Source organism: Nilaparvata lugens, chromosome 12 (assembly GCF_014356525.2).
Source record: "Nilaparvata lugens isolate BPH chromosome 12, ASM1435652v1, whole genome shotgun sequence".
Classification (NCBI taxonomy): domain Eukaryota; kingdom Metazoa; phylum Arthropoda; class Insecta; order Hemiptera; family Delphacidae; genus Nilaparvata; species Nilaparvata lugens.
The window spans coordinates 17435689-17456586 of record NC_052515.1 but is presented as its reverse complement, the minus strand read 5'-3'; the positions used below and the strand labels follow the sequence as shown (position 1 = coordinate 17456586).

Genomic DNA, 20898 nt, shown 5'->3' with positions numbered 1-20898 from the left:
TTTATCGGAATTCTTTTAGTTCCAATTCTTACTTTGATTGAACTAATTTCGAACTGTTACTTTGATTTCCTTCATTATTAAAGGAACAGAGTACAAGGAGTCAAGTGATTCCTCGAGCATTTCAAATTATTTTTTTCAACTTGTATATAATTTCCATCTGTGATCTACACATTTCAAATGATCTCATGATCAGTTTATTTAATTTAAGTCAATTGCATTTAGGGAAAATCTGTCTCTAATTTAGTGCTAAATAGCAAAAGTGTTCAGTGCTGAATTTAGCATGAATTATTAATTATTCTTTAAACGTATTTCTTGATCCTTTAGAAAATCCTTAATAGTCATTATATCTATTGTTTTTAATTTTAAGTTGAAACTTGAGCTTTCAGACATCGCAAAATATCCACGTTGCCAGATTAGCAGTAGGAAAACAACAGGATCAACAGTAGGAAACCTGAATGTTTAATTCAACCTTCTTTTGAAAGTTCAATATTCTTTTAATTTGACAACACAGTCGATTCAGGGATGTCTCATTGAATATAATCAGTCTTATGATAAGGCTTGCATGATCACAATCAATCACTCAATCTGACAAAATTGTTATGGTCATCTAGTTAGAAGCCCAAGTCTTCACTTGTTTTATTCAATTTTTTTTAAATTCATCATTTCATTCCACTTCTCGTTTATTTTTCCATTATTTGTACAATATTATATTTTCTATTCTCTCAATATTCATGAAATTATTATGTTGCATACTTTCTCGTCAGTCCTCAATTGTAATAGTTTGATTATTCACTGATTAATTCACTGTAGTAAAATACTGTAGTTACTGTTAATATATAGTTCATTGTCATTGTTGTCAGTGTTATCCTCGGAGTAATTGTAATGCAAAATCGTGGTTACTATTAACTATTAACTTACTCCATCAAATAATTAATGTTTTTTAATAATATAAGTCTAGCTTTGTAAGGATGTAATGGTTGTCGAAATAAAACATACTGTTTTATTACAAATTAACAAAAAGAATACATGCAAAGAACAACAAAAATGACAATAAAAAGAATAATGGTGCAAAAAAAGGGTGGAGGATTGAAGGGTTTTTCCAACTTATGGTTATCCATGTACTAGGAAAAATTTCAATCCTTGTGTATATGAAAAAGGTATCAGGAAATGTAAATAGACGGTTTTGGACATTGTTTTGCATCAACTTGTAATTATACAACTCGGAAATAGAATTGAAAGTTTATTATTATTTTGTTTTCTACCAAAGCTTTTGTTTTAAGACTGTTCAATGATTTATTTGTATTGTGTATGTTAGAATTGATTTGATCAGTTGATTTTTGATCTATTAGTTGAATAGATTTGGTTAATTAGTTGATAAATTTGTTGACAGTTGTTGTTGACTTGATTACCTGATTCTTGTTGAGTTTGCATTGTTCAGTAATATTCATCTACGAATAATATAATCTCTATCACTTATTAGAAAAATAAGAAACTTATTTCGTTTTCCACACTATTGTCAATCTGAAGTAAAGATGTTCATAATGTAGAAGTGAAACTAGCTTCTCAGTTCTTCAATAAATATAAGTGGTAGTATAAGTTTCATAATTATTTTGAGTTATTAGGGCCCGGTTGCACAAAATCCGGTTAACTTTTAACCGTGATTAACTTTACGAGAACCAATCAGAGTAGGCGTTTTTGAAAAGACGGCTTTTCTGATTGGCTCTCGTAGAATTAAAATTTATTGGCTCACGGTTAATTTGATTGGCTCACGGCTAAAATTTAGGCGGCTTTGGTGCGACCTGCTAAGTATTTGATATATACCACAACTTCACCTTCAATACAAGAAAGATAATCTTCAGATTTTATTATTTTTCAACTTACATAATTTCTTCAACGATTTTGATCAAAAACATAAATTAGTTTTTGACCAGAAATTCAGAGTTTTGTATTTTTGATCAGTTTTCTTGAGCTTCTGTCTGTATGATAATAAAAACTAATTCATAAATGATTGACTAATTGCGCACGGGATGAATGCGGGACGCGTGACTTAATGGAGAGAGACAATTTCAATCATTATTTTTCAGCCCCCGTCATTATTTAGTCCCGCACTCACCCAAGGCTTTTAACGGTTTTCATATCTGATGCAGTATATTTCACATTTTTACTTATTTATGAAATCATTATCACTATAATAGTATTTTACAATATTAAAATAATTTTGAAGTTTTATTTTCACGTTTAAATTTCCCTTTCAATGTAATGATTTTTCCCTGTTTGAAGCCTTGTGCACAGCACTGCGATTCGCATGATGGGACGTCGACGGGAGCAACAGCAATGGCAGAAATCATCGCCGTCCGTCCGTCCCGTCATGCGAATTGTAGTGGTGTGCTCAAGGCTTAGTCAAAAATATGTAACAATCTTTGTGGAGGGAAAAGAATTATAAAAAACTTTGTGGTATACTCTTCTTGTTCAATAATGTTAAATTTTGCATTCCACATTTCTGTAATAATCAGTTAACTTCACCATTGCAGCTTCGTAAAACTTTTCTTGAACTTGAACAATTAAGAAGTTACTTGTAAGGTTAGTTACTAATATTATGTTACAATAATATGAATTTTAATATACTCTATAGAATGTTGTGCATTGAATTTGATGTTATAATCTTGAAAGTATTATGATCAGGTGGCTTGTGATCTTTTATATATTTATATAATAAATTATGTGCTTATCAATTCGTTGTCAACTTTTGGAAATTTTTGATTACCCTCACAAAAATCTAGTGAAGAGTATTTTCTCACAAAACTTCCTGTTTTTCCTTAATTTCAATCCTAATTTTCCTTACCTTGATGGAAAAATCAGAAGAAAGAAAATTTAAATTATCATCATCCTCGCACAAGCCTAGAGCGTATATGGGCACCACCTTCAGCAAAACAATCGCAGAATTATCATCAGATTGAGAAATGAAAACTCAAATAATTGTCAAAATATAATTTTAATCTCTTTGGTTATATTGTTACAATACAATATCGCTTGTGTGCTTTACATTTACAATGATTTTTCTTTTCTTAATAAAAATGTATACCCAATAGCCAATAAAGCTAACAGTGAACTATTCTATTATTTAAATTTTAAAACCGTATCACAGTATTAAATTTTGACTAATAGTGAATGGTAAATCCATCAATCTTGATATATATTACATAATTTATAGTGCAGTACCCTTCAACCAATATATTGATTTATGTTACAAATGACACCGATATAATATAGCATTGGTGTATTAAATACTAAGGTTATCCTTGTGTTATTTTTCTTCCAAAAAAATAATGGTCCATAAAATAATAAAAATAATCTTCCATAGAAAATTTGTGGGTGATAACACAGTCAAAAGAGAAAGTTAGATTATATTTCCAATTTTCAGTACACACACATAAAATTGTAATTCTAGATAATCTAGAAAAACCAAATGGGAAATATAAAATACCAGGTAATTGTAGATTATAATTTAACTTGACTTTATAAATTTAGATTACACGTCTCAAAACTCCTTTCTGCATAAAAACTATTGAATTTATTACTCTATTACTGTTATTTATTACTATTATTTATTTCTCTATTACTGCTAGAGAACAGCAGTAATAATTTTACTGCATTTTCTCTACTTAAATTTATGAAACGTGTGTATTGAAAAGTTATTGGCTGAGCAAATCTATTATTGCATTCGTCCGAATACACAAGTTATTAATTTGAGTAGTATAAAGAAATGAAGAATTATAAATTTGGAGACACAGTGCCGGTTGCACACAAGCCGGTCAAATTTTAATCGTGATTGATTCCACGAGAATTAATCAAAGAAGGCTTCTCTGATTGGTTCTCGTGTAATCATGATTTAAATTTGACCGGCTAGTGCGCAACCGGGTCTTGAACAAAAATTTTTGAAAAATATCTAATTCCACTTCGATATCCAGTAGTATTCTTCGTAATAGGATTTTGGTCAAAGTTTCAAGCTAAAATAATTACATGTAACATAATTTAATTTAACACAATTATTATGGTTATTTTTCATTTTAAAAATAAAAACAATCGAAATAAAATACCAATATATTTTAATATTATGATGATATTTTTCTAACTTTTATTGGTAAAATGAGAGCTTTACCTCCATTTTATGAAAAAAGGTAGACGAAGGTACCGTTAAGGTGGGTTCCAATTTACCTACCGTAAGGTAAGTTTTAATAATAAAGCTGATACAATTTCACAAAATAAAGTTATTAAAGCATTATACCGATGGGAACTATAATCACAATAATATTAGTATCAATCCAGTTAGACTGGTTCTTGTGACCGAGAGTTTTAGAAACCTTAGGCTTGTACCTATACAAGTTTTCAAAAACAATTGCAAAAATCATGAAAGCCAATTCATCCTTACAATTTTGAAATTGCAAAATGAACAATCTAGAATATTAGACAAAACAAATAATGTTAGTGTTTCTATGTATAAAGATTTCCCTTTTTTGAAAAAAGGAATTTTAATTGTGTCAAAAATGAGTGATATACTCAAAGAACTGGTGGAAAAATATAGGCTAGGTTTATCACCTATTAGCAGGTTGAACGCTGTGTCAAAACAAAGTAAAACTAGATTCCCAGTTATCAGCGTAGGTGTCCGGTAAAGTAAAGCTATTATTTCCTCAAGTTCTAATGGAACTATCCCCACCCAGCCTGGCTAAGCGAGTATGAATAGTCCCAGAAAACTCAGGAGAATGATAATTTCACTGTACCGGAAACGTATGACACTGAAACTGATATAATGTGAGAATTTGCATTAAACCAACACTGGCTTCTAAACAAGACAGTTGAACAATAAATACCAACTTGGGGAATGTTTTTCTCATTGCTTAAAATCATTTTCTCATGATTAAAATTGATAATAACTATAAAATCATTGGAAAAAGTATTATGTTTTGATAAAAGTTTCGTTGTTTCATTTACAAACCAAACGACGCTTGATCCGCACTCGGTCAAGTGGAACAAATTTAGTCAAAGTCTGAACGTTAGATTAAGTTGAGTCGATGATGTGTATTTTTGGAGAACATCAAATGCTAAAATTGAATGTATGAAAAATTAATTTGATAATATATGTTATTTGGAAAGCTGAAAATCAATTGATTATGTCTTGAAGACACATTTTCCACTTATCCACGTCTGGAGAACTTCCAAATTCTCGTTGAGGAAGATCAGGTCAGCATCAGCCCCAAATTTTAGAGTTCCTTTTTGGTTCTCGATTTTCAAAACCTGGGCTGGGTGCAAAGTACCTACCTCCAGGGCCTCAACTGTTGAGCAACCTAGAAGTTTAAAAAATCATTGTAAACATTTGTATGGAAATGTCAAGAAAATTTTAATCTATAATGATATTCACGTTATAAAGTGAGAGGAAGTTATAGGAATACAGAGTTACCAATTAGCTATTACCACCACCTTCTATTTAAGATAGCAGTGATTCAATTTATTCCAGTATATCTGATGTAATATAATTGATTTTTGTTAATTTTATGTAAAAAATCTACATGAACTACAAAATGCAAGCCCATGTGATTCAATAATTCCAATATGACAATGCAGCATAGGCAGTGTTGCAAAATTTTCTATGACAATCAGTTGCTAGCAGCTCAAATATTCCAGTCAAATAGCTTATAAATGTCTAGCCTTTAGCATAAAATTCCGTACACATTGTAAACTATATAACTGCTCCTCTCAGAGCCATATTCACCATCTATGTTAAACGCTAATCTACGATTGCATGTAGGTATGGTCGAATTTTTTATGATGTGTTTCATTTCGGGTAGAAACCAACATCTGATCTATCTCGGTTTAAACCGAGACTTCACAGAAACTGAAGTACGTTCTAAAATCGAGCTGAAATCGTTTATTAATGAAGCCAACTCTTTTGTTTTTTGGTCCTGCAAAATTATTTCTTTAATACCGGTATGTGAATATTTCCTATTTTAGTGATAATAATATGAAATATTTCTTCTATGTTTGGTTTTGAAGCATCTAAATTTAAAAATCTACTTTGTAAAAATAATTAAGGACTGAAAATTTTGTGAAGTGAACAACTAACCTATTTCGGACTATGTGTAACCTTATCTAAATTTGGGAGAGGAATAGCACAAGGTTACCTTATTTTTCCTCTCCCTATCATTTTGATGATGTACTTATTGTATGAATCAATAAAGAATAAAATTTAAATACCTGTGCTATGTTTGAATATCCTGATACACTGGGCAAAATTAGTGATACTGCCACATATGGTATCAGTGCCAGCTAAATAAGCACAGCCATTTTTCACCTCTATGCTTTTTGAGCCTAGATAATGAATTCCATCGGGAAGACCAAGGGCTGATAATGCATCTGTTACAACCACTGTACCTGAAAATAAATACATTTTTCCTAATAAATTCAAAACGTCAAGTTTCTAATTTGACTAATACAATTTGGAAGTAAAGACATACCATAACCTAATTTTTTGAAACATGTTATTTTCATGAACATTTGACCGAAGAACAGTTTTGGGCTTAGTTTGTTTTTCTATCCCTATTTTATTCGTAATTGTAAGAATGAGAATACATTAATAAATATCCAACAACGTTCAGACATTTCATAAAGGTTATTGTCATTATCAACTCGTGATTTATCAATCTTCCTTTATCTAGCGTATCCAAGTATTTTAAAAACTAGAGACAGTCTCTGTAAACGTTATACAGGACCAAAATCAATAGGGTGTATACCAAAACAAATGTTAACAGCCCTAATATATGCAGATTTCAAGAGTATGAAAAAATAAGTCGATTGCTTCAAAAATAGAAAAGTGGCGATTTACTATTCTATTCTTTCTCTGAAAATAATAATAAGAAGTTTTATTGCGACAAAAAAATTTACAGACTTCTTTAACTGAAAACAATACAACATAGCCATAGCATAAATATTGCGCATACAGTACAAAGTGAAGATAAAATAAAATAGACAATACTAATTACAACTTTGTAAACAAATGAATACGGATATCATACTTCCAACATTTGCAAAGCAATAATAAATAGAATTTAGAATTGAATTTAGTTGCAATGTGCAGCAAAAGTACACCATAATAATTAATATACGAGATAAAATACTGTATGGAAATGACCTTATTAACAAGGTCACGTCCGCATTATAGGAGCATCATTGAAAAAGTGAAGAAAAACAAAGTTTTACAACCTAAAATCCGGTTTAGCCCTAACAGTAAAGCAAAAATCTATCCTCAATAGCAAAACTAAATCACTGATATAAGTGCGGTAGTCAGATCAAAAATCCAATAGTTTTAATAATACCGTATGACATAATTATGTAAATACTGTATATGCATGTAAAATCGATATCCAAACAACTTACACAGAATCCAGAATCTTTGCTTCTATTTGTATTCTTTTGATATATATGTACAGTATAGATATTTATACATGTACTGCTTTTTTGAAGAAAAAAATATTTCATTCAATTCCATATGCAAAATTGTAATTCGGCCAGATAGCAGAGTTGACTAAGGCGACTAAGGTTGCACCCTTCAATCTGCTAGTGCTACCTGGTCGCGGGTTCGAATCCCGCCGAATCCCATCGATTAGACAAGGACGTTTGATCATCTCATAACTCACCCTCGCACTTCCCATTAGCCACGCAAAAGCAAAAAGCTTATGTGGGCATCATTCGCAATAAAAAATAAATAAATCTTTAATATTTTATGGTAAATTCTATACTTTATTTAACTCTGTTTTCTATTCAATATGCTTTTCTATATTCTATCTAATTTAAGATATATTATATGTGTAGTACTATTGTAACTGACCATCAGAATGCGTTCTGTGCGCTATCCTGAGCGCGGCTGGATGTGTGTGAATGCCATCCGCTATCAGACCAAAGAACACATTTTTGTAGTGACTGGCTAACAGTCCAACTATGCCTGGATCACGGTGATGGAACTGAAATAACATTAAAAACTGTTAAATACAAAATCGATAATAATATTGATCAATTCATTGTACAGGAGAGAGTAATACCATATAGAATAGATAGTATAAGAAGATATCCCATGGTATAGTTCGTTTATGTTCCAAATTCCAAGCCGATTACTGTCGACTACTGTCTATTATTACTGTTTTGACCGGCTGAGAGTGTAAAAACTGCACAGTATGATAGACTACCAGCGTCACATAGCTTCACGAAAAGTAACTACTATCTATTTAATATAAAACAACTACTATGAAAGGACTATCGACTTGAGTTAACAGTAAAATTTGGAACATAAACGCCCTATATCAAAATCTTCTTATGCTATCTTTTCTCTATGGTAATACACTACCAGAAAAATGGAAGTGTATTATTCTGTTGGAGTTCAATTAAATCATTATACTCCGTACAAATTGAATTACTTTTGACTTGGAGGAATATGCGGCGCAGAGAAATGGAGGGAGATCAGCCAATTACAGTGAACAGAACCTGTTCTGTCGTATCATGCCGTCCCGTCTCGGAATCCGTAAGTGAGGAAACGACCATAAGGTTGACGAAATTGAGAATCAGCCAATCGGAGATCTTCCTGTCCTGTCGTGTCTTCAAGGAATCGGTAAGTGTTGAAACGGTCAATTCCATGTTATCGCGACAGCTTTTGGAATCCACTATTGAAGTTATGAGGTTATCAAGAGATTTTTAGTTAAAAGTTCAATATGGGCAAGCCTACTTACTGCAGACATAGCATTGAATAGATGCGTGATAAATGTGGCTCCTTTTTCCACTCCCTTTATGGAAATATCAATGTTGGCATTGGAATGGCCTGAAAATTACAAAAATCACCAATCATTTTTTAATTAATCGATTGGAACTTTGAAATTTGATGTGCCAGATAATAATCGACTTTCATTTTCGATATTTGAGAAATAATTATTTCAATAATCTAGATCTAGAGAGAAAAGATTCCTCTATACTAATTTTATTTTCAATATTAAAGGAAGAATATGATTGCAATAGCCTATTCTAGTTTCTAGAGCAGAAAGATATCCATCCATGATAATTAAAATACATATTTATAGTGAAGAGCAAGATAATATGTATACTAATTGAGAAATAATAAAAATCAACAAACTTACCCAGAGAAACAACGATATTTTCCTTGGCCAAAAATTCGATCATATTCAGTGCATTTGGCATTTCAGGAGCTAGAGTGACTATAACTATGTTCTCCAAACAGCCATATGTATCTGTTACTTGTAAGGCCTGTGAAGAATCCTGTTTAAAAGATATGATAGATAAAATTATTGATCAATACGGAAATAAGAGATCATTAATGAAAACAGCTTGATATTATCAAAACCACCAATTTATTAATAGTTATTTGTGCAACAAGTGCGCAAAGTGACAGTTTGCTGCACCGAAAGAAACGTTTACGCCCGAGCCGTAGGTGAGGGCGGAATGGATTCTTGAGTGCAGCAGAGGAACTTTGCGCACGTATTTCACATTATTTTTTTCCTACAGTTACCATTGAATATGAAAAGTGGGTAATTATGGATAAAATGATGGCTGAAATCCATCAAATGTTTGTGTGTGTGATGCTGTTATTAATAACAACCTTAATTCATTTAAAAATTAATAATCCAATTGAAGTTGAAAATTCTCAGCCAAAGTTCTCATTTTTATTCATTCAAGAATCAAAAAAAATACAGATAAAACAAAAAATTCGCATTCAAAATACACGCCAAAAGCTGGTTTGGATGACTGCAAAATGGCTGAACCGACAAGCGCGCGACCTAGCGGGAAGAATCGTAACTAACTTCGTTCTTTCATCCAGCTAAAAACAGTATTCAGATATTCAGAATTATGATTAACTAGAATTAAATACTATAAAAACTAGAAAAATACTATAAGTAAACTAAAAAATATTTATAATAAACATAGACAACAGAAAATATTTTATTGTAGTATATTCTAATGTTATTTTATTAATTTTATTGACATGGATTTCGAATGGTAATTATTTAACCTGAAAATTCGAATTTCAAAATGTGTGTTTGCTACATTTCTCATTGCTTGGAGTTGAAATAATTATTACTGTCAATAGAAAATAAACATTATTTATTATTAAATGATGAGAATTTATTATTCAATTATGATTTAGATAAACATTATTCTTGTTTTGGATTTCTAGATTGGGATTTTATCATAAATGTAGGGTACATAGCCATTGAAATGATTCTCATCTAAATCTAGCCACAGTCATTGTTACCAACTTAATTTTTGTTTTCGTGCACTAATCCTCCATATAACCCACCAACTATTTTGTGTTGCCATGTTGCAAATCTGGAGTGCAGAAAATTTTTTTTTCCTACAGATACCTTGAAAAGTGACCATTTGTGCACTGATTGATTGCATTCCGCAAAGAATCACTTTTCCGCACTAGTGCGCAAAGTGAGTACTTTGCGTACTCCAGATTTGCAGCATGACAACACAAAATAGTTAGTAGGTTAATGGAGCACCAGTGCAGCAAAATCTAAATTAAGTTGGTAACTGCACTCATAGTGAGGCCCATGTTATAATGGCAGTGGAGAACAGCGCTGCCTTGCCATTATGTGCCTTGATTATAGTCATTTCAATGCTTACATAACATAAACCCCCTTCAAGCAGTCACATAAATTTTCAATTGAATTACTAATCATTATGATTCAATTTTAAATAGATTAAGGTTTTTATTAATAATAAAATTATACAGAAAAACATTTGATGGATTTCAGGGAACATTACCCACTTTTCATATTCAATGGTAACTGTAGGAAAAATTTAATGTGAAATACGTGCGCAGAGTTCGTTTGCTGGACTCAAGAAACCATTCCGTAAAACGTTTCTTTCGGTGCAGCAAACTGTCACTTTGCGCACTAGTTGCACAAATAACTATTCCCGCACTAGAGCGGAAAAGTGATTCTTTGCGTTCTGTAATCAGTGCAGGAATGGCCACTTTTCAAGGTAACTGTAGGAAAAACAATTTGAGATACTACCTTCAGTTGTTAGGTACATTATTATCAATATCTGGTAAACTCCGTTGATATATTTTCCTTGATTTGCTTTGTTTGTGGTAACAATACTTATTGGATATGTAGGTTATTTATTTGTTGTGGAAATGAAATTTAATTGATTTTTAAATTAATGGTTTTGACAACAGCACGTCGTTTTCATTGAATGTCGATATCTATAACAACAATAACAACATAGAGAAATAAGACACAAAATTAAAGTTATTGAAAAAAATGTTATGTAAGCTATCAAAGCAATATTAGAAGAATAAATGAATATATTAAAGAATATATGATTCTACTAAGATTTGGAGATTTGATAAATTACAAAATAGAAATCATGGAATTTTCTGAATTTCGACTACTTTTCATTCAAGTTATCACACATCAACTAGAAAAAATGGGTAACTTCATGAATTTCTGATTAGAAAACAACAGGACGTTTTTGCACGTAAGTAGGGCCAATAACCAATGATTGAATAGATGAAAAAATAATTAAATTCTACTAGTAAATAGACAATTTAGTTAGAGATTTAAATTTACAAGTATATACCTGATCAATGTCTTTGATACTAGACAGACAATGAGCCCCCTTCTTTTCAGGACTTATGAATGGGCCCTCGCAATGAACTCCTAATACTGAAGCTCCTTCCTCCCCTCCTTGTTGTTTCATAATTCGAGGAATAACCTGCAATCAACAATAATTTATTTCAGTACATTTTTGTTAGTGACTGAATTGCAATAATATTTCTAAGATGAATTAGCATTGTTTTGTCCAATTACGCAATTAGATTCTTCTAACTTGTTTACGTGTAAATGATAAAAAAGTGAAAATAGTGACTCAATAGATAATTGACTAAAGTTCAAGCAACCTTGGAGAAAATCAATTACATTTAATCTCACAAAGTTCGACTATTATAAAGTATATATAGAATTTTAAGCAGATTTAAAATTTCTTGGTTCAAATATTGTTACTAAACCGATAAAATTTCTTGAAATAAATTTGAAATATCGGCAATTCCAACAAATGAAAAAAAATTAAATGAATATTGTTCATAAATTACAAATTATGAGACCCAATTTACTTTGGTGGAGTTGATAACTACTTGTCCAGTTATAATTATGGAGAGATTCCACAATAATTAATAACAAATTTATAGCTTTTATAGATAGCTGATGAGTGAGATTTTCAGAGGGGGGGCTATTACTATTTATTCATTTATTTATGCCTATTACTCAAAATTTATTTCCCTTCTAGAGAAATAGAACAATCAATAAAACAAAATTTGAGCTCAATAAAAGGAAGCCGTAAAGTAGACAAAAGATAAACAACTGGGTCATTACACTTGGAATATTAGGAAAAAAATTTTGAAGAAATAAAAAAATGAATGCAGTGACCTTTGAAATAAGAGTTATCAGTAGTAATTACATAATAATTCAGCCTCAAAAACAAGTAAAATATATAGGACACACTATTATTTATTCAACTTGTGTTAATGCATTGTATAATAAAAATTATCCGTGCTAATCATGAGCTTATAGAGCATCATATTTTCTTTAATTTCATGTATTATGTCATCATTTTACCCATATCCCTACGATTGTTGCAGCAGTGTTGAGTGTAAAATCTTCAGTTCAACAACAATATATCAATTGACAGGGAAATTTGGAGGGAATGTTTTTTTGCAGAGGATGAAGACCGCATATGCTCTAGGCTTGTGCAGGGGAAATGAGTGGAACAATAATAAGGATCATTGTCATTAGAGTTGAATAATATTATATTCATTTTTTTTGTTTTTTAGATGTGGTAGTGTAAAAACAGGCTAGTCATAGTAGTGTCTCGTAGCTTTGGATCCGTGACTTTGAAACTGTATATTGGCAAGGTACGGTTCGCGGGGGATATTCCTACTTTTAAAAAAAGGTACTCCAGAGTACCTAGATCCCTAGATGGAGGAAGCTCCCTACAGATGTTCGATATTATTGAACGGGTAGTATCAATACCTACTATTACTATTAAGAAGATGTAATAGTAGGTATTGGTAGTATTGTAGTCTAGTTGCTCTCAGCTGATAGGCAAAGCTACAGGACCCGGACTGTAACAATGATTATCTGAGGATGAAATTGAAATTAAAATATTCAATTTTTACCTTTTTGTAAACATCAGGCCCAGATGTTACTAGAGTAGGACAGAAAGAGGTTACACCATGCGGTAGAATACCCTTAGCAACCTTCCTCACACACTCCTCAGTCTTTTCAATATCATGAGAAAAGTCACAACCAAATCCACCTGTTATAAAATATAAGAATTTAAATTAATATAATAAAATATACAACAATTATTAATTACAAAAGTATTATTTTACTTTATTTAATACAGTAGTAAAAAATAACAATTATTTGCCCCTACAATGCAGTTTATCATTCTGTAATATTTCTTATATAGATTAGACTCACCTATAAATGTAAAAATCTATCATTTTGCTGAAAATTATATCCACTTGAAACTCAGCGCAGACTTGTGCATGAATGAAGCAGGATAATGGTGACTGGTGTGTGATGAGATTGATAATTATCTAAGTTAACAAATAGTGAGATTAGGAATAAATTTGTTATAGAATGGAGATTATAGGAATATTATATTATAATATAACATATATTATAATACTAGTAGGTAACCCGTGCTTCGCAAGGGTCTATTTTAAAACTGAAAAATGAAAACTTGACGTAATAAAAAATTCGAAATTTTAAAATAGGTCTATAACCATCCTCGGTTAATGAAGAATCTTTATGCAAAATTTCAAATCAATCAGTCCAGTAGTTCAGACGTGATGATGTGAAAAAATTCGAAATTTGAAAATAGGCCTATAACAATCCTCGGTTAATGAAGAATCTTTATGCAAAATTTCAAATCAATCAGTCCAGTAGTTCAGACGTGATGATGTGTCAAACATAATTTTCCTACATCACGTACGTGTATGAGCCAGCTCTTTCCATTATTAAAGTAAAGATGATGGATAGATGGATGATTTATCAGTATCTTTGGATGAGAATAACTTTTGAACGGTTTGAGAAATCGGTGCGGTTATGAAGCGACAGAAAATCAGTTATTTTTATTCGAATAGGATCCCCAATCATACCTATCATCTAGTGTACTTTTAAAAGAAATTAATGTTCAGCTGCTTCTATACAACAACTGGAAGCATGACAAATTGAAAACTTGACGTAATGAAATCTGGAAATAGGCATAAATAACCATCCTCGGTTAATTAAGAATCTATATGCAAAATTTCAAATTAATCAGTTGAGTATATTTCAGACGTGATGATGCGTCAAACATAATTCCCTATTCCTTACGTGTATAAGCCAACTCTTTCCTTTATTATATTATAGAAAACTGAAGAATACATAATACTTGAAAACCACACAGAGTCATATTGATTTTTCCAATACCAGTACATCAATAAATTTTAGTTCGATTAGGATCCTCCTCAATTTGAATCAGGCAGCCTTTTGTTTTCCCAATTCCAAACAAAATAGCTTACCTAAAATACTCGTTTCACTGAGAATTTGTGTCTGATAGTACATTATAACTGAAGAATATAAATTATTACTTATTTTATTGTGATCTATTCATGTTTTTCTTATGAAATTCAATCATAGGCCTACAGCATGAAGACTATGTCCATTTGATTTGTACTGGTGGCAAAATTTTACATTAAAAATAATTATTTGATAAAATCCAAGTTCAATTGTAATGAAAACAAATTCCTTCAAAAAATAATTGATAATACGTTTTGAGAGAAAAAATTAAGACCAAAAAAATTGGGAAGCATCGAGATTCGAACCGAGGAACCATCGCTCCATAAGCTAACGTTTTACCGTTGAGCTACACGGCCGTTCGAAAATGATAGTCTTGTAACAGCATTATAACCTCCTCATAAAAAACACACTTAGGGCTCAACAATGTAGCCTATGAAACTTCATGTACGGTAGCATAGATGAATTTGAACATTAATTCTAAAAATCTAGAAGGAAAATTGAAATTTGGGCTTCCAGGTGCACGAGATTGATATTTTTAGAATCTATGTGCAAAATTTGGAGACCTAAATCATTTCCGTTTTTCCGGTATGCTATCCACAAGTTGACATGTTTTGATGCGAACAAACGAACACACGAACCTACTCTTTACACAACCCTACTCTCTCTTATTATATAAATAACATAGTATATTATAATGATATGAGATTATTTTCAAGATTATTTCCACAGTAAGTTGCAAAAGTCCTCGACAATGCGTTTTTTACCTATTTTCAAAAAAAAAATGAGATTGGTAAATTACAGTACTTTAATAAATGATAAATGATTAAATGATAAATGATAAATGATTTTTATTGCCTTTAAGCCATCAAATACAGCAATTGGTTCGTCAAAGTTTACAAGGTACTAAAATTGGTTTTTAATAAATATAGAGTTCAGTCTATCAAAATACAGAAATATCACAGTAAGATTCAGGTACTTTTGTAAAACACATTGATAGTCCTTTCAGGAACACTGAAAAACTCATTCATTTCATACATAGGAGTTTGTATCAGAAAATTATAAGTGCCCCGGAGAAACTCCTTGGTTGGTAGAGACCTTGCTGCTGCCGGAAGCCTGTTGAAAAGTCTGGCATTTAGGTTGCTAGGGCTATTCCTCACTCTGCTCAGCCTTGTGAATGGAATGTCGACCTGGTACCTGCCCCTGGTGTCAAAGTTGTGGATGTCACTACGCAGTCGCATACTCTCCACAGAAATCTTGAATTTTTTCAGTGATACAAAGATGTAGAGGCATATCACTGTCATGATGGATTCGGCACAGAAGAGAGGACGACAGTGGTCAATAATTCCTGAGCCAGTAATAATTCGTATGGCCTTCTTTTGAAGCAGGAGAATTCTATTAACTCCACTAGCTGCACCGCAATGTTCAAGGCCATACAACATGATTCCTTGGAAGAATGAGAAATAGGCTGTCTTGACATAGTCCTTTGGCACACTGAGCATAAGCTGCCTTAATAAGAAAATCACCCGTGATAGTTTCTTGCAGATGACTTCAATGTGGGGGTTCCAGGTTAATTTTGGATCAAGGTGAAAACCAAGAAGTTGTACACTTCTCTCCTGATCCACAATATTCCTCAAACTGAAAATTATTCGTTGGGTTTTCTCCTCATTTAGCTTGAGGAAGTTTGACTTGAACCACACCGATGCAGCATCAAAGGACTCACTCATCCTCTCCGTCAGATCTGTTGAAGAGCTGCTCACATCAAAAATGGTGTTATCATCTGCATAGGCTGCCAACCTATTACCTAGTGCACAAGGTAGATCATTTGTCATTATTATGAAGAGCAGGGGGCCGAGTATGGATCCTTGTGGGACCCCATGTGGAATAGCCTTCATAGCAGAAACCCTACCATTCACCTGGACCACCTGGCGACGACCTGATAGGTAAGATTTCAGGAGTCCTAATGAGACATCAGTGACCCCATAAAACTCCAACTTGGACAGCAGAATCTGGTGGTCCACTGTGTCAAAAGCACGGCTCAAATCACACAATGTCAAGCCTGTGAAACCCCTGCTCTCAAAGCTCTCAAGCACGACCTTCAAAAGACTTTCCACTGCCTGGGTTGTTGTTCTTCCAGCCCTAAACCCGTACTGAGCATCCACCAACAGTCCAGCACTCTCAAAATACAAGCATAACTGTTTCTTGATTATGCTCTCAAAGATTTTGGAGAACACAGGTAAGATTGCAATAGGCCTGAAGTTACCTGGTAGATCAGTTGAACCCTTCTTGTAAATGGGTACAGTCTTAGCAATCTTTAGTAGAGCAGGAAAAACACCCTCCACAATGCATGAGTTCAAGCAGAAAGTTAGAGGTACATGGATTGGAATGATGACTCTTCTTATGAGATTCACCATCAACTAGAAAAAATGGGTAACTTCATGAATTTCTGATTAGAAAACAACAGGACGTTTTTGCACGTAAGTAGGGCTAATAACCAATGATTGAATAGATGAAAAAATAATTAAATTCTACTAGTAAATAGACAATATAGTTAGAGATTTAAATTTACAAGTATATACCTGGTCAATGTCTTTGATACTAGACAGACAATGAGCCCCCTTCTTTTCAGGACTTATGAATGGGCCCTCGCAATGAACTCCTAATACTGAAGCTCCTTCCTCCCCTCCTTGTTGTTTCATAATTCGAGGAATAACCTGCAATCAACAATAATTTATTTCACTGCATTTTTGTTAGTGACTGAATTGCAATAATATTTCTAAGATGAATTAGCATTGTTTTGTCCAATTACGCAATTAGATTCTTCTAACTTGTTTACGTGTAAATGATAAAAAAGTGAAAATAGTGACTCAATAGATAATTGACTAAAGTTCAAGCAACCTTGGAGAAAATCAATTACATTTAATCTCACAAAGTTCGACTATTATAAAGTATATATAGAATTTTAAGCAGATTTAAAATTTCTTGGTTCAAATATTGTTACTAAACCGATAAAATTTATTGAAATAAATTTGAAATATCGGCAATTCCAACAAATGAAACAAAATTAAATGAATATTGTTCATAAATTACAAATTATGAGACCCAATTTACTTTGGTGGAGTTGATAACTGCTTGTCCAGTTATAATTATGGAGAGATTCCACAATAATTAATAATAAATTTATAGCTTTTATAGATAGCTGATGAGTGAGATTTTCAGAGGGGGGGCTATTACTATTTATTCATTTATTTATGCCTATTACTCAAAATTTATTTCCCTCCTAGAAAAATAGAACAATCAATAAAACGTGAAAATTTGAGGTCAATAAAAGGAAGCCGTAAAGTAGACAAAAGATAAACAACTGGGTCATTACACTTGGAATATTAGGAAACAAATTTTGAAGAAATAAAAAAAATGAATGCAGTGACCTTTGAAATAAGAGTTATCAGTAGTAAATACATAATAATTCAGCCTCAAAAACAAGTAAAATATATAGGACACACTATTATTTATTCAACTTGTGTTAATGCCTTGTATAACAAAAAATATCTTTGATTAAAAAATTGCCTGCTGATCATGAGCTTATAGAGCATCATATTTTCTTTAATTTCATGTATTATGTCATCATTTTACCCATATCCCTACGATTGTTGCAGCAGTGTTGAGTGTAAATCTTCAGTTCAACAACAATATATCAATTGACAGGGAAATTTGGAGGGAATGTTTTTTTTTGCAGAGGATGAAGACCGCATATGCCCTAGGCTTGTGCAGGGGAAATGAGAGGAACAATAATGAGGATCATTGTCATTAGAGTTGAATAATATTCTATTCATTTTTTTGTTTTTTAGATGTGGTAGTGTAAAAACAGGCTAGTCATAGTACGTGTCTCGTAGCTTTGGATCCGTGACTTTGGAACTGCATATTGGCAAGGTACAGTTCGCGGGGGATATTCCTTCTTTTAAAAAAGGTACTCCAGAGTACCTAGATTCCTAGTTGGAGGAAGCTCCCTACAGATGTTCGATGTTTATGAACGGGTAGTAGGCCTATTGCAGTCTAGTTGCTCTCAGCTGATAGGCAAAGCTACAGGACCCGGACTGTAACAATGATTATCTGAGGATAAATTGAAATTTGAATATTCAATTTTTACCTTTTTGTAAACATCAGGCCCAGATGTTACTAGAGTAGGACAGAAAGAGGTTACACCATGCGGTAGAATACCCTTAGCAACCTTCCTCACACACTCCTCAGTGTTTTCAATATCATGAGAAAAGTCACAACCAAATCCACCTGTTATAAAATATAAGAATTTAAATTAATATAATAAAATATACAACAATTATTATTAATTACAAAAGTATTATTTTTACTTTATTTAATACAGTAGTAAAATAACAATTATCCCCTATTAGCCCCTACAATGCAGTTTATCATTCTGTAATATTTCTTATATAGGTTAGACTCACCTATAAATAAAAAAATCTATCATTTTGCTGAAAATTATATTCACTTGAAAGTTGAAACTCAGCGCAGACTTGTGCATGAATGAAGCAGGATAATGGTGACTGGTGAGTGATGATATTGATAATTATCTAAGTTAACAAATAGTGAGATAGTGAGAAATTAGGAATAAATTTGTTATAGAATGGAGATTAGAGGAATAATATATTATAATGATATGAGATTATTTTCACAGTAAGTAGCAAAAGTCCTCGACAATGCGTTTTTTACCTATTTTCAAAAATAAAATGAGATTAGTAAATTACAGTATTTTAATTGATCACATGCGAGTTAGGATCTCTGCCCTGAAACTCTTTAACAAGCTGCCTAATGGTGTAAAGCAGTTGGATGAGGCCTTTGATGGCCTTCAAGAGAACTGTCTGGAAGCTGCTGTGTGATAAGGCATATTACCGTTTAAATGAATTTATGGGTGATAATTTTAACTTTTTCTCAAATCGGTCACTGGATCACTGCCATCTAAACGATTATAAAGTATGTTTTGAGTTTTTTGACGCCATATCCCATAAGTTGGGTAATGGATGAAGCAGAAGGTATTAATGGTAGGCTACTGTCATATTTATTAAAAATTAAAATTCACAAAAATAATGACATTTATAAATTTTGTAGAATGTTTTATAAAAATGTTTTTTTTTTTTTAATTGTGAATCAACTCACAGTAGCCTATAATAGTTCTCAGAGCCAAAAGCCTAGGTCTAGGTCTATAAAATTTCCATCTCTGACAGTCATGCAATTATAATTCAATTAACTTGATAATAAATGAGTAACTAGTACCTAAAGAGACATCCTTCATTTATTTTTTATAATTTTAAAAACTGATCAATAAAGTCATCTTTGAGACGCAATCATAACGGATAGGCTACCTACCTAGTGAGTTAATTCACTTTTTAAGCAGCGGGTGTGTTTGAATTCATGAAAGATAATTGTTGAAAAATCAAGTAGGTATAATTGACACTTGTAAATAATATAATATATAGTTGTCAAGATACTGATGCTATTTTTATAGGTTTTTTCAATTGCAATGAATTATTGTGGCAGTTACTGGTTACATCTCTTTCTAATAATTATCTTCTACATTTACGTACCGTTCAACTGCAAGTCAATGTAACCTGGAGAGATCAGAGCACCTTCACAATCAACTTTTAAATCGTACACTTTCTTATGTTTATAGAACACTTCCATCGGATCTATTATTTTTCCATCTTGTACCCACAAATCATCTTTGATTATCTGATGATCTCGTAAAAGACAACAATTTGTAAACTTGGTTATAAGCCCCTGCCCAGCCATGGTAGTAACTAGTAACAAAGCTTACTATCAAGTAATACGATAACTAATGGGATAAGAGGAAGATGTTAAATTAACATAATTGATTATACACTGACATGGTACACAATCACTCGACCCAGAAAACAAAGGCAATTTGATATAAAGCAACACTTGTTGGTTAGTTTCCATTTCAAAGCCGCTGCCACTTCCAGTCCAGACGACAACACTCTGATAACTTAACAGCTGATGAGTTGAGCAATGAACAGCTGACTGATAAAAGAAGGAAACTAGCGCGCGTTGTTTGAATGCACGTAAAAATGATAATCATTCATGTTTTATGACTAAAATAATTTTATATTCTTATATAAAATACTCTTGATATTCAAATAATGGAAATACATAAAACGGATAATGGATTATGTGGAAACAATAAGAGTCTTCTTTAATTTCTTCAATCAAAACTTAATAGCCTATTCTTTAATGAATTAAC

General features: G+C 32.1%; 1 protein-coding gene across 2 annotated transcripts; it reads right to left on the bottom strand.

The window, feature by feature from the left end:
* Nucleotides 1-2975: 2975 nt before the first annotated feature.
* On the bottom strand, nt 2976-20647 carry LOC111060962 (N-acetylglucosamine-6-phosphate deacetylase). Of its 2 annotated transcripts, none has more exons than XM_039439015.1 (8): nt 20225-20647; nt 18772-18911; nt 11641-11775; nt 9174-9312; nt 8772-8860; nt 7880-8012; nt 6250-6426; nt 2976-5342 (listed from the first exon to the last, which is right to left on the bottom strand). In XM_039439015.1, exons 1-8 carry the CDS (start codon nt 20427-20429, stop codon nt 5167-5169), a joined length of 1194 nt encoding a protein of 397 aa, XP_039294949.1. In that variant the 5' UTR covers nt 20430-20647; the 3' UTR covers nt 2976-5166. The 2 variants fall into 2 exon arrangements, with proteins under 2 accessions (XP_039294949.1, XP_039294948.1); XM_039439014.1 differs by lacking the exon at nt 18772-18911 and adding an exon at nt 13235-13374 and having other exon boundaries at nt 20225-20619.
* Between the last annotated feature and the right edge of the window lie 251 nt (nt 20648-20898).